The sequence below is a fragment of the Microcebus murinus genome, chromosome 2 (genome assembly GCF_040939455.1).
Source record: "Microcebus murinus isolate Inina chromosome 2, M.murinus_Inina_mat1.0, whole genome shotgun sequence".
NCBI lineage: Eukaryota > Metazoa > Chordata > Mammalia > Primates > Cheirogaleidae > Microcebus > Microcebus murinus.
In genome coordinates, this window is record NC_134105.1 from 75,625,809 (window position 1) to 75,640,125 (window position 14,317).

General features: G+C 42.1%; 1 protein-coding gene across 1 annotated transcript in view; it reads right to left on the reverse strand.

Annotated features, from left to right (window-relative positions):
* ABCA4 (ATP binding cassette subfamily A member 4) overlaps positions 1-14,317 on the reverse strand; it is a 129,685-nt gene that overhangs the window by 84,989 nt on the left and 30,379 nt on the right. Inside the window, exons 7-11 of the mRNA XM_020283187.2 lie at positions 5,687-5,776; positions 3,136-3,376; positions 2,006-2,145; positions 1,277-1,393; positions 422-619 (exon numbers count right to left, since the gene is read on the reverse strand). Of these exons, the coding sequence (XP_020138776.2) occupies positions 422-619; positions 1,277-1,393; positions 2,006-2,145; positions 3,136-3,376; positions 5,687-5,776 (786 nt within the window). The remainder of the gene's footprint in view (positions 1-421; positions 620-1,276; positions 1,394-2,005; positions 2,146-3,135; positions 3,377-5,686; positions 5,777-14,317) is intronic.

Below are 14,317 nucleotides of genomic sequence, written 5' to 3' on the forward strand. Positions count from 1 at the left end.
TGGACATGTTGAGTCTGATGTGCTTGTAGAACCTGGGAGCGGAGTGTCCAGCAAGCAGTGGGCCTCGGAACTCAGTTTAGTGGACACGCACTGGCCACAGGTGGTCACTGAAGCAATGGCAGAAAGGAGACGACCGAAGACAGACATGGATGCTTTCAGGACTACAAGGGAGGAGGAACCAGCCAAGGAGGAGTGAGGGAGCAGCTAGGAGGTAGAAGATGTGGAGAAGGAACCACTTTAATTGTTGTAAGTTGTTAGAGGACAGGATCTGTTCGGGGCTATAGAAATTCTTGTTTCTTCGGTATAGAAAACGAAAGCTTAACACCGAGACCACTTGACTTGCTAAGGGATCTCTGGCCCCACCCATGGGGCTGTCTTCAAGAGGCCCACGGTGGCCTTCAGGTGGCTTTCTGCCTCTTACCTCCAGGTATTGATTGACCAGGCGCAGGGTGCGATCCGTGATGTTAAATATGTCCCTCCAGTCGAAGTTGGCCATGTCATCATCCCTGCTCTCTGGAGAACCCGTGTAGAGGAAGTTTAGAATGGCTTCGGCAGTGATACCTTCTTCACCAAGCTCCCTGCTCAAAAAGGCTTTTATTGCTGGGTTCGCCAGTGTGTCCTTGGGAAGAAGAAATATAGTCACAGCTTAGAAATTCCACAGGATCTTTGGCCTTGTACTTAGGCCATTTTTATTTTTAATGGTTAAGGATAGAGGCTCTATAACTTCCTAAAAAGCTAGTGGGTTTTCTTCCACTATAAGGCCGACCTATTTATATTCCATTTTCTCCAATGGAGGGAAGATGTATATGGGGCAGGGGCATGGGAGGGGGCTACAAAAATGGTATATAGGGAGCTTTCTTTTTCTTATGGATTTTTTGGTTCTCTTTTGATTATTCTTTCTATATAGGACTCTTGTCTTGGCTTTGTGAAGCTGGAAAAGAGACCCTCAACTATCTTGGCATTTACAGAACCGGCCCCTTGGGGAGATGCCCCGTTGAATCTGAGGCCCTCAAGTTAATTTATAAAAGCAAGAAACTGTAGGAAGCCACTGGCCTTGTAGTGGTTTTTAGATTTTCTCCCTAAAATTCAAGAAACATATTTTCCATCCAAAGTCAGTGCCTCCACTTGGTGACAGCTTCTGGAACTAGTACTTTTGGGCTCTGATTGTTGTATTTTATCAAACTCCAGTGGCGATTAGCTTTTTCGTCGGAAAAGGAAACAAATGGAACTTTCCCGGTCCTCCCCCCCCCCCATTCATCCTCTAACCCATCCGTACTCTGATCATGGTCATCTGTGTGCTCTTGTCAAAGAAGTACCAGATTTGGGGTCCCACTTCTTCCCAGGCTTTGAGGAACTTCCTAACACGCTCCAGTTCTTCGAAAGTTGAGTTGGCCTAAAACCAGAGAGAGAGATAGAGACAGAGACAAGAACAGGAGAAAGAAGTGAGAGAGAACCTTTGGTTCTATCTTTCCTGCCCCAGTCCTTTAATGTTAGAGAAAAGCTTTTCAAGGAAGTATTTTTATTTTCTCAGTCTCACCGACATTTCCCAGAACAGTCTGCCATTTCCCAACCTCCTGAATGGACAAAACCTAATTTCTTAGCATTTCAGAGTACATGTAATATTGATGATGTTATTGTCTCAGAACCTCATTAAAGCTAGATTTGAACTCCCTATGAACAAATGCTCTTCCTCCTCCCTATCTTTGTCTGTTCCTGGTAGCCTGGATTCAGAGAATTGTGAACCCTTCCCTTAGGGATATAACTCAAGCAGTGGGAAAGAAAACCTCCTTGTCGGCTGCAATGGAGAGGGAGGGCCAGGGCAGGGGCACTGGAGCAAAGCATTCCAATGATGACTGCCGATGGGGGAGGAAACCCGAGAGTCCACTTAGCAAAAACAACATGAGACTTTCTGCCAGGAGGGCACATTAAAAAATACACATGCACACACACAAGCATTCTTCTGGGAGGTCCAAGGTCCAAGGGGCAAGACCAGCTGGGATCTTACATTCTTCAGTATCCTTCGGGCTGCAGGGGAATCAGGAGTGAAGAGGATTTTTCCCATCAGCAAAGGCTTTGCTGCCCTCCAGGCTATTTTGGTTAAAGTGTTTGACTCCAGGCTCTGGATCAATGCGTTACAAAAGGACGCTGCCAGGACAGAAGGGACAGATTTTATAGAAACTCCCTGTTGCTCATAACTAAACATAGTCATTAGTATATCTACATCACATGTCTCGTTCAACTCCATGCTGGAGGATTTGACGAATAACCTAAATTAACAGGCTGTACCCCACCAATACCAATCTCATCATTAGTAACAAAATGCCACAGTGCCTCTGGATAATGGCCTCATCAGACAAACAAAGGGCGAGGCTTGCCCTGTGGCTTATTCTGCTTTAGAAGAAGGAGGCTGAGGAGCTTGTGATTATTGCAAGGAACAGAGGCCATTCTCAGATGAAAGGGAATGAGAAGCTAAACAAGCCCCCCCTCATCTCAGTTTGAGCTTCAATAATTTCCTTTCAATTAGCTGCTTAACTTCTTTGTTGTGCCTGGCTATCTTAGGGCTCAACTACTTTTGGTGTGTCCCGTATTGCCTCTTTTCAGTTTTTAACTAGAGGGTCACCCAGTTGCATTTCTTCCCCATCCCATCCTCCTTTACCCCACAGGAGCCCCCCAAAATAGTGAAAGGTAGAGAAGATTACCTGACAGGGCCTTTCCATTTGGAATGTAATTCAGTACTACACACACAAGTTTCATCACACTGTTTTTGTAAAAACATCCCACCACTGTGTTTACTTGCCAGGGCCCTTCTGACCTGAGCTTTGCCTGCAACTCTGGGTTGCTTCCTCATTTATCATGCTTCTCTTCCTCTAGGATTTAACCCTAGTTCAATTACATCAGTGGGAAATGTCCCCTCTGTTCCCTTTCCAAGTAGGCCTCAGTTCTTTCCATGGCTCATGTCCAGAATTCTTTATGAGCACGGCCCTGTTTCTACAAGGGGAAAACGGACTTTCTGGGAGAAATTTCTTTGCCTAATGCCACTCAATAAGATGAAGTATTGGTTTCACCTAGAAGTGTTAAACCATCAGCTTAACCAACATCACAGTCCAATTTGCATATGGGATTCAGAAAACTTACTTGTTCTTTTGTCATAAGAATAGATAGGATCCTTCCTTGTGGCGTCAATCCCCAGGAAGGCCTTGTAGTTATTGTCTTCATACCAGTTGAAGGAGAACACCCGAGAGCCACCTCCCTCTGGGTACCCACACAGGAGGTCCGACAGGATGCCGGTCAACTGAATAAAGGTCTCTGGGCCGCCATTCTGCGTGAAGGGTCTGGTTGCCCACAGCAGGTCTTGAACACTCGACCGGTGGATAAACTAGGCAAGGCAAACGCTTTGGGTTATTTTAAGGCAGCCAAGAATCATAAACTACTGTGAAGACAAAGCTCCAAAGTTTGGGGAGGCTTCTGCATATACGTTTGATCTCAACATTTAAAAGAAAACAGTCACGTTCTCAGCAATCGTTAATCCAGCTGTGAAAAACAAAAAACAAAACCTATTGCCATCTACTCAGAAACTAGAAGAAAAGTAGGATGAGCCTTAAACAAAGTTAAAGAGTCAACTGCAAAGCATTTTCATATCACCGCTCTTCTAGTTCTCTTTATTGGGTTTCCTTGGGAATGTGTCCTCAGGGAAATGCAGACTATTTTACTGCAAACCAGTTCTGTTATCCCACCAAGATGGGGGATACTGGGAAAAAATTGGGAAATGAAAGGGGAATGGCTCTGTTCTAGAAAGCAATGGTCAAAATACACTTCTTTGGCCAAATAGATTAGAATTTAATTTCTTATATTTGGAAAATTATCTTCTTATTAGCTTAATTTTACCAAATGTGAATTCTGCCATTTCCCTGAAATGTTTGGTTTATGGTTTCCCTGTGTGTGTGTGTGTTTTAAAATCCTAGCAAATATAGAACAGATGAGGTCTCCATTCTTGGAAAAATATGCTTTAATTTCTGTGCCAACCAAGAAGAGGCTGGTGGCCTTGTCCTGTCCATGTGGGTCCCCACGCCACTCAACGGCCTCGTCCTTTCAGGGTATATCTGTAACGCTGAGAACTGAGGCGAGGGCTGCCGGAGTTGCCAGCATCTTGGCTCCTATAATGCCATTTGGCTTTGCTTTAGGGGGAAATGCAAAATAAAAATAATACTGCTTTTATTCCCAAAACACACCTTATTACTCACTTTCAAAAGCACTTGAGAATTTAAAAAACCATTAGGATTCAATCAGGTGAGACTGAAAACAGTTCTCTCACTGTGATAAGCGATGTTTACCTGTCATCCCTCTCTTTGTCCACATGCCAACACTTGCCCTCTGAAACTGACGAGCGCCAGGTAGAATCCACACAATGAGTCATGCCTATAATCACAGTCTACACTTCAATAAAAAAGTCAGAATCTCAAATTGCTTCAACAACAGGGAGTCTTATGACAGTCTTGTAAGGGGTTATTACCATTATTATGTTGCTCATTTAGTCAGAGCACTCGGAGATGAAGGGGGCTGTTCCAGGTCTAATATCAATTAATATAAACTGGGCCATCTGCTTCAACCTAGTTCACAAACGATTAGACTTGCTATCTAGTCAGGCAAGAATCCTTCTGGAACTCCCACTCAGAACTAAGAGTGCTGATATGCTTTGGAGATTCTTTTACATTCTCTATCAACTTCAACCCTATTATCAGTATATGATATGAATTTTTTAAATGCTATGAAGAAAAGAATGTTAAACAGAGACTCCCACTGCAGCAGGTGGTTGCCAGTACAATGGGCCCTTCTCTAACTTTCGGGCACAGCCGTGTGCATATACTATGCCCAAGTTTAGCTTAGTTTTATAAAGACAGATTCCAACCATGCAATTTCCTAGGATGGTTGAGCCCAAGTCAGCTGGGAATACTGAAGGGGAAAAGAGCTTGGGGAAAATTACGTTTCACCTCTTGCCTCCCATTCATAATACTCATCACACTTGAACAGAATTGCTTTTTTAACCTCTCTCTTTCCCTCTAGGGGAGTGACCAAATCTATCTGTTCATCACTATATTCCCAGCACCTCTCATCTTTTGAGTGGAAGAATAAATTTCTATATGGCAAAAGACTTATGTAACCAGATGTTAATTAAAACGTGCGCATGTTTTACAAAAACAACACAAAAAGTCCATTATTTTCCTTATGATGAAATCAGTCAATGTAGGTAAAGCACTTAGAACAGTGCCTGTAAGCACTGAAGGTGTGTGCTGTTATTACTGGTGGTACATATTTATGTGGATTTTAAGACCATAATGGAATAACAGACCACTCAGTACTGTAAGGACTTAGATTCAACTGTAAGCCCTCTGGTGTTCGTGCCACACCAGGTTAGTTGCTTACTTCCAGTAGCCTTTCTTTCTCTGTGTGAAATCAGAAGGATGGTTCCCTTTCTTCTTGCCTCCTACCCAGGAGCACAGATAATTTAGGATATGAAATTTAGGATAATTTAGGATATGAAACAGGTGCTTTGGAATCGCTACATGGAAAAGTCAAATGTGATTCTCCTTCAACAGGTTTGAGGTACAATTAAATTATTTGACATAATAGGCATGGTAAATGGTGGAAAGACATAACAAAATTATAATGACTACATCAGGCTGCTCACCTCTTGAATTCTTGGCAACATATCAGATAATATTCTTCCCCAGGATCTCAGATTAATACCTTGAGAACTGCTGTCAAGGAGTGTGGGAAGCTGAAATTGATAGGAAAAAGTATTTAAAATATACATATATGTTTGTAGTTATTTATACACACATAGACACTAGATGATCTCCTGTATGCTTGAAAACACCCCCTCCCTTCTTTTTCTGATTGCAGGACCTTTTCTGCAGGGTTGTTTTCAGAAACAAAATTATCTAATGGAGAAAATCAAAGGTTTGTCAATCACAAATAAATTCATGGTTACATTAAATACACCAAAGTGACTCTCATTGCTGGCTTAGTGACACCAAACAAGACTCCTGAAGGAAGGAAAACAGCACAGCTGCCAGAGCGTGAAGGAAGGCTGCGTGCCTGGAGTGCCCGTCTGGTCCCCCTCGGAGTTTTGTAGACATTGCCAAACTTTCTTGTCATTGTTCATGTCTTCTTTCTTTTGTGTCATTTTCGGACTGGTTGTGTCTCCTCTTCTGTTCCACACTACTCTCTCATGGAAGATTCAGCCAGTTGCATTACCTTTGTTTTAAAGTTGCAGCTGGCAGGAGTCAGAGAGAAGTTTCCTTGTAGATTCTCCAACTGACAGCATTGTTCCAGTAACCCCAGCCCATGCGACAGCTCAAAACTGTGCATGCATTTTCCACCTAGGCAAGGAATGTGGAAACCCACAAGTTTGCTGCCTCCAGCCCCAGAACCTGATGTGAGCACTGCTTTCTGGAAACCAAGTTCAACTGTTTAATTTCATTCTTCATGTTTCAAAGCTGATCGAATCACTGATCCTATAAGAGTCTTTAAGATCCTATAAGAGTCTTTGAGTTCTAAGCTTTCAGACAGTGATTTTCAAACTCCAGTGTGCCCTTGAATAGGGTTAGAGTGAATCGTGGGCATGTGCATTTTAACAAGCTCTGTTTGGACAACAAGCCTCAGCTCTACGTGCCAGTGCGGTTGTCCCAAATGGCCAATGAAAGGCTTTGGTATGTATGAGTGATGCCAAGCAGATGGGAGAAACTTTCCAGAGGAAAGAGCAGCAAAACTACCATTGAAACCACCCCACTGAGAAGAGTCTTCCCTCTTTAACCTGAGCACTGGGCCTAGGCATCAGCCTTGCCAGGACTGCTTCAAACTCCTTGGAAACACTTCCATGTGCACCGGCAAAGCACCGTACTTCCTGTTTTTCCCATAGGAGGATGGGACTGAGCAGGGTGGGGAGGAAGGGAGGAAGCAGGCAGGTGAACATGTCTGCCCAGGGCAAGTCACCACCAAGTCCTGCTGGCTCCCCTCCTGACTACCTCACTGAGATTATTAGAGATGAAAAGGGACCCAAGACATGCCAGTAAGATGCCATGTGTGGATTTTGATTTTCATGTGAAGAAACCCACTGTAACAATTGGGAGGAAGGGGACAGAGACTGGGTATTAGATAATATTAAGGAATTATAGTTACTTTTGTTGGGTGTGATCACAGCATTGTGATTTTATTAAAACAAAGAAGTTCTTATGTGTTAGAGATCCAAAGGGAAGTATGTAAGGTGAAATGATATGTTGTCTGTCATTTGCTTCAATAGACTATAGAAAAAAAGTATGGAGAATAATATAGCCAGACTATACTTCAAACAAGTATAGCCAGACACTGATAATAGTTGCAGCTGGGAGTTCATGATATTATTCGCTCTACCTTTATACTCATTTCTACAATAAAAAGTTTTGTTTTGTTTTGTTGTTTTGAGACAGAGTCTCTCTTTGTTGCCCAGGCTAGAGTGAGTGCTGTGGCATCAGCCTAGCTCACAGCAACCTCAAACTCCTGAGCTCAAGCAATCCTGCTGCCTCAGCCTCCCAAGTAGCTGGGACTACAGGCATGCACCACAATGCCCGGCTAATTTTTTCTCTATATATTAGTTGGCCAATTAATTTCTTTCTATTTATAGTAGAGACGGGGTCTCGTTCTTGCTCAGGCTGGTTTCAAACTCCTGACCTTGAGCAATCTGCCTGCCTGGGCCTCCCAGAGTGCTAGGATTACAGGTGTGAGCCACCACGCCCAGCCTACAATAAAAATTTTTAATAACAAAAAATATTGTGTGTATTTGTGTGTGTGTGCGCGCAAAAATAAACTGTTGAATGAATGACTCCTAAGAACTACTCTCTGGAGCATTTGTTTTTCTTCTTCACTAGGACTGCCTTTGTTCACTTCTCTCCAGGAATATTTTATCCAAATAGCCTTCTGGCGGGTCCCTTGCCTCTAGGCTCCTCCCTTCCCAGGGGCCCTCATTGTGGCCTGAGTTGCCCAACAGGCCAGTCCAATCATGCCACTTCCCCTGCTCAAACATCATCCCTGGTTCCCTACTGTCTCCAGAGAAGGTCAGTGCAGTGCTGGACACACACGGCCTCCCCCACGCTGGTGCATGGCTACCTCTCTAGCCTTCTGCATCTCCACCACCATGCCGGCCTCTTTCTGCCTCCCTCACACGTCTGTCTCTCTCACGCCCCCTGGCTCTGCCCTCCATTCCCCCCACCCTTCTCTGCCTGGCAAACTTCTATGCATCCCTCAAGTCTTGTTCCTAACACAACCACCTCCGTGAAAGATGACTGTCACCCAGGGAGACCCTGTTTTCTATGCCTCTTGCGTGCCCTCGCCCTGTTACGCTCTCTTAAGGTGCCCTGTTTCCTTCCATGCACTCCTCACCATTGGGAATTATTCTGTTGTTTACTTGTCATCTGTCTCTCATCTTTAGACTCTCAGCCCCATTTAGACAGAGACCATATCTGTGTGCTGGGCATAGGGTAGACATTCAGTATGTGATGAATGAGTGAATGCTCTTATTAGAGCAATAAGCAGATTAATTATAATTGTTTATGTACCTGGTACTCCATAAACGGTATATTCATTAAGGACATGGACTCTATCTTTTAATCTTTGTATTGCCCACACTTCTTCTCCTTTTTTGTTTTTTTGTTTTTTTTTTTTTTACTTTTTCCAGGCCCATTTATTCAGCTGAACCCCCAGTTTGACTGTGGCTGACATATGGGAATCCTACTGATTTCTGTACATTGATTTTCTAAGCTGAGACTTTGCTGAATTTATTTATCAATTCCAATAGTCTCACAGAATCTTTGGGGTTTTCTAGATATAAGATCATATCATAAGCAAAGAGCAATAGTTTGACTTCTCTTGCCCCCATTTGGATGCCCTTGATTTCCCTTCTCTTGTCTGATTGCTCTACCTAGAAGTTCCAGGACTATATTGAATAGAAGTGGTGATAGAGGGCAACCTTGTCCGGTTCTAGTTCTAAGTAAGAATGTTTTCAATTTTTCCCCATTCAGTATGATGCTGGTTGTGGGTTTGTCATATATGGCTTTTTTCATTGTTAGGTAAGTCCCGTCTATGCCTATTTTGTTAAGCAGTCTTATAAAAGGGTGCTGAATTTTGTCAAATATTTTTTCTGCCTCTATTGAGAGGATCATATGGTCTTTATTTTTACTTCTATTTATGTGTTGAATTACATTTACAGAATTACATATGTTGAACCATTCCTGTATCTCTGGGATGAAGGCCACTTGGTTGTGATGGATTATTTAATAAGCACCTGAATTTGGTTTGCTAGGATTTTGTTGAGAATTTTTGCATCTATATTCATAAGAGATACTAGTTTGTAGTTTTCTTTTTTTGTTGTGTCCTTTCCTGGTTTTGGTATCAGGGTGATGTTGACATCATAAAATGTGTTAGAGAGGATTCCTTCCTTCTTTTTTTTTTTTTTTGAGACAGAGTCTCGCTTTGTTGTCCAGGCTAGAGTGAGTGCCGTGGCGTCAGCCTAGCTCACAGCAACCTCAAACTCCTGGGCTCGAGTGATCCTTCTGCCTCAGCCTCCCGAGTAGCTGGGACTACAGGCATGCGCCACCATGCCCGGCTAATTTTATATATATATATCAGTTGGCCAATTAATTTCTTTCTATTTATAGTAGAGACGGGGTCTCGCTCTTGCTCAGGCTGGTTTTGAACTCCTGACCTTGAGCAATCCGCCCGCCTCGGCCTCCCAAGAGCTAGGATTACAGGCGTGAGCCACCGCGCCTGGCGATTCCTTCCTTCTTGATGTTATGAAATAATTTCTGCAGGATAGGATCCAGTTTTTCTTTATAGGTCTGGTAAAATTCAGGTGTGAAACCATCTGGTCTGGGGGACTTTTCTTTTTAGGGAGGTTTTTTATTGCTGCTTTAATTTTGGTACTTGATATTGGTCTCAATAAATTTTAAAAAAATATAAATTATACCATGCATCTTCTCAGACCAGAGTGAAACCAAGTTAGAAATCATCCCCAACAGAAATTCATGTCTACACAAAGTCATGGAAACTAAACAACCTTCTACTGAACAATTAGTGGGTTAAGGAGGAAATTAAGATTTTTGAACTAAACAATAAAGGAGACATAAGTTATCAAAATCTGTGGGACACAGCTAGAGCAGTCCTGAGAGAAAAATTTATGTCCATAAATGCCTACATCCAAAAGACAGAAAGATCACAAATCAACAATCTAATGAATTGTCTCAAAGAACTGAAAAAGGATAAGCAAATCAACCCCAAACCCAGCAAAAGAGAAGAAATAACAAAGATCAGAGCAGAACTAAATGAAATTGAAAATAAAAAATCTATATGGAAGATTAACAAAAGTTGGTTCTTTGAAAAAATAAACAAAATTGACATGCCTCTTGCTAGATTAATGAGAAGCAGAAAACAAAGGACTCTAATAAGCACAACCAGGAATGAAAAAGGAGAAATTACAGCTGATATCACAGAAATACAAAATATCAACTATGAATACTATAAAAACCTCTATGCACATAAACTTGAAAACATGGAGGAAATAGACAAATTCTTAGAAACACACAGCCTTTCTAGGCTCAATCAGGAAGAAATAGCATTCCTGAACAGATATTTTCATCTTGAAGTAAAATTCCCCCATACTGAAGTGGATATAATGAAGTGGTAAATTAATGACTTCAGGAAAATCTGTTACTCATTCAATTTTATTAATTCAATCAATTTTATTGCCTTGGTAGTTCTGAATCAGATAGAGAACACTTAGGCTTTCTTTTTTTTCAAGATAAAAAAAGTAATAACTGTGTACTTATATGAAATACAGGGTAAAGCTCTACCTACAATCTGTCCCATTCCTCTACCCAAGGGTAATTGCTATTAACAATTTGGTGTGTATTCTTCCAGAAGCACTATGATTTTAACTTTATTTTTGCATCTTTCCCTTGGTTGACAATTCCACAGACCTCCACATTTTGACCACAGTTTATAGTTCAACCACATCAACTTATATGGCAGGGCTTGTAGAACCTCTTGTCCCAGACAGCATGTTTTCTTTCCCTGTGAGGTTCACTCCAAGAATATGAGATCAGCACTCTCTTAGTTCATTCTGGTCACTGTAACTGTGTTACAGCTACATATAAACTATGTAGCTTATAAACAACAGAAACTTACTTCTCACAGTTCTAGAGGCTGGGAAATCCAAGATACAAGGCCCTGGCAGGTTTGGTGTATGGCAAGGGCCCATTTCCTGAATCACAGATGGTACCTTTTTGCTATGTCTTCACATGGCAGAATATGCAAGCTAGCTTTCTGGAGTCTCTTTCATAAGGGCACTGATCCTAGTCATGACCTAATCACCTTGCAAAGGCCCAGCTCCTAATACCATAACCTTGGGGAAGAGGATTTCAACACATGAATTTTCAGACAACATTCAGACCATAGCAAGCACCTCCTCAGCATTTTTATCACCTTGTTGCCTAAGAGTCCTAGTAAATCAATAACATGAAGCATAAGAAAGACCACAAGAATAAAGCACTCACTGATCCATTCCATAGACACTGCCTAGCACTGAGTGACTAGGCTCTGTCGCTGTGACTGAACTTGATGCTTATCTACCCAATTTTGCTAAAGGTGATAAAAATTACATTTCTGTTATATATGGGCCGGGTATGTGACACCATTCTGACCAGAAAGATATCAGCAGAAGTCATAGGGTGAGGCTTCTGGAAATGGTCTTTTGAAAGAAGGCCTTCTCCTCTTCATCTCCCCCTGCCTGGAATATTGACTTTGCTTGAGGAGGAAAATGAAACTCACTGTTTTTCTGTCTTTTGTTACTCACAGCCAATCACTGTTTCTCAATGATATAATCACATATTTGACAAATCTGTATTGAGTGTCTGCTATGTGTCAGGTGCTGGGGACATAGCAATGAATGAAACACAGTCCTCCATTTATGGAGTTTACCTTCAAAAATCTCCCTGAGATATCCTCAGCCTTCCCATCGCTATTGTCATATTGTACATGTGCTCGAGATCCTCATGCAGGGAAGAGAGAATCTACTGCTGATCCCATATCCCTCTGTAGCTACAGTCTCTTCTCTCTTCCACCCTTCCCACTTCTCTCTTCCATCCTTCATGGGCATACTTCTTGGAGGCACAGTCCATATTTAGTGACTCCACTTGCTCACCAACACCTCCCTGTATTCTACACTTGCCATCCTACTGAGATGCTGTAACTAGAACCCCCCAATTTCCTCCTGGTTTTCATTTCTAATCGACATTTTTGGTTCTTGTCTTTTCAGATTTCTCTGCTTTTCTGCACACTTATGCTCATCTTCTTTTCCTTCCTTGCTGTCTGTGATGCTGCTTTTGCCTGGTTTGCTTGGTTACTTTCTCACCTTTCCCATCAGCTACTCTGCCTCTAACTTCCCCATAATGCTGAGGTTCCCAAGGGCCTCCATATCATCACTCCTCTCAGTCTGCACACTGTGCCTGAGTAGTCTTATTCCCTTTATCATTTAATTTACTACCTTTTTGGTGATGACTTCTAAATCTTTGCCTCTAACCCATACCTCTCCCCAGAGCTTCAGACTTACAGATACAGCTGCATGTTGAACATTTGCCTGGATGCAACATGCCCTAAATGGATCACATCATCTTCCCCCAAACCAGCTTCTATTCCTGTGTGCCCTTCTTCATTTGATGGCACCACCTTCTGCCTGGGAGTCATCACAGGTTCCCATCCCATTCTCATTGCACTGTAGATTTAGGAACTGGGTATGAGCCCTCAGATTGCAGAGAAGCTAGCCAAGGGCCATCTGAAAGGCTGTTTGGGAGGAAGCTGGGATCAAGAACTAGAATCAAAAGAAGTTGTGCAGATCAAAAACAACCAGGTCCTAGATTATAAGAAAGCACCTGAGAGGAGTTAGGAGCTCAGAAGCATAGAAACTAAGGAATTGTCACACTTACATGTCCACACAAGCTGGACACCAAGTGTATTGGTCATAAGCTCCTATCACCTTTAATCATGTCTTCTTTTTTCTGAGTTTTTTGTCTGCTTTTCTCACTTGACTGTGAGCTGGAGATGGTCCATGGCTGTGTTTTGCATAAGTGGACATCTTCCCTCCATCCCCTTTCCTTTACCTCCATGGGCTCTAGCGCACTCTCATTTGAGATGCCGTCCCACATCAGATGAATACATTGGAAAGCACCTATGTCGTCTGTGTCTATACAGAAACACATTTCTAAGGCTCTTAATTTTACTTTTGAAACTATTTGGCTTTGAGTAACTCATTTAATGAATGATCTGGTATTATTTCTCAGTAATCATTGGGAATACTTACAAATGTTTTAAAAGTGAGAAAACCTAAACTGTAACCTGGCTTTTGAATTTCACATTTTATGAATACAGTCACTTAATGCTGTTGATAGGTTCTTGGAAACTGAGACTTTAAGCAAAACTATGTAAAAAAAAACTAATTATAGCATAGGCTAGTTGATAAAAACAAGAGTTAAGTTCTACAGCATATTTCTGGTCACAAAAACATCACCAAATTTCAAAATAGAGACCAAAACACTTCTAATATTAAACAGTGACATAAATATGAGCTATATACATGCATTTAAGAAAGAATAACATACACAAGTAAGATAATTATTTACTCAATTATTCCAGTTCAGGGTTGTGGGTGTCCAGAGCCTATTTAGCAGCTCAGGGCTCAAGGCAGGAGCCACCTCAGACAGGACACCATTCATCGCACACTCACGTGCACACCCACACTCACTTACACTGTGATCACACAGACACGCCGATTCACCTAATGTGCACATCTTTGGGATGTGGGAGGGAACCAGAGCACCCAGAGAAAACCCAAACAGACATGGGGAAAACTACACAAACTGTGGCCCTGGCCCAGGAATTGATTTTTTTTCTCATCAATGTTGTAACAAAACCATGTTGAACAAAATGATGCTATTCTGGGACCTGTGTATTAAATTTAGCAAACAAGTTGAATAACATTATCATCCTTAAACATTCAATTTAATATTTATTAATTAAAATCCTAAGGCTTTTTCTTCGTATTTTAGAGCCCCCAAATTTTAAACTTCATGTCTCAAATGTTCTTATAGGCTTCTGCGAAGCCTGTGGCCCTTAGACAATATGTCTATCACTTTGGAGACTAATGGATAAAACAACCTACCCACCCTGTGCCACGGCACCCTCACTCCACCCCTGCAGGCTGGAGTCAACGCATTGACACCACCTCACCTTCTCC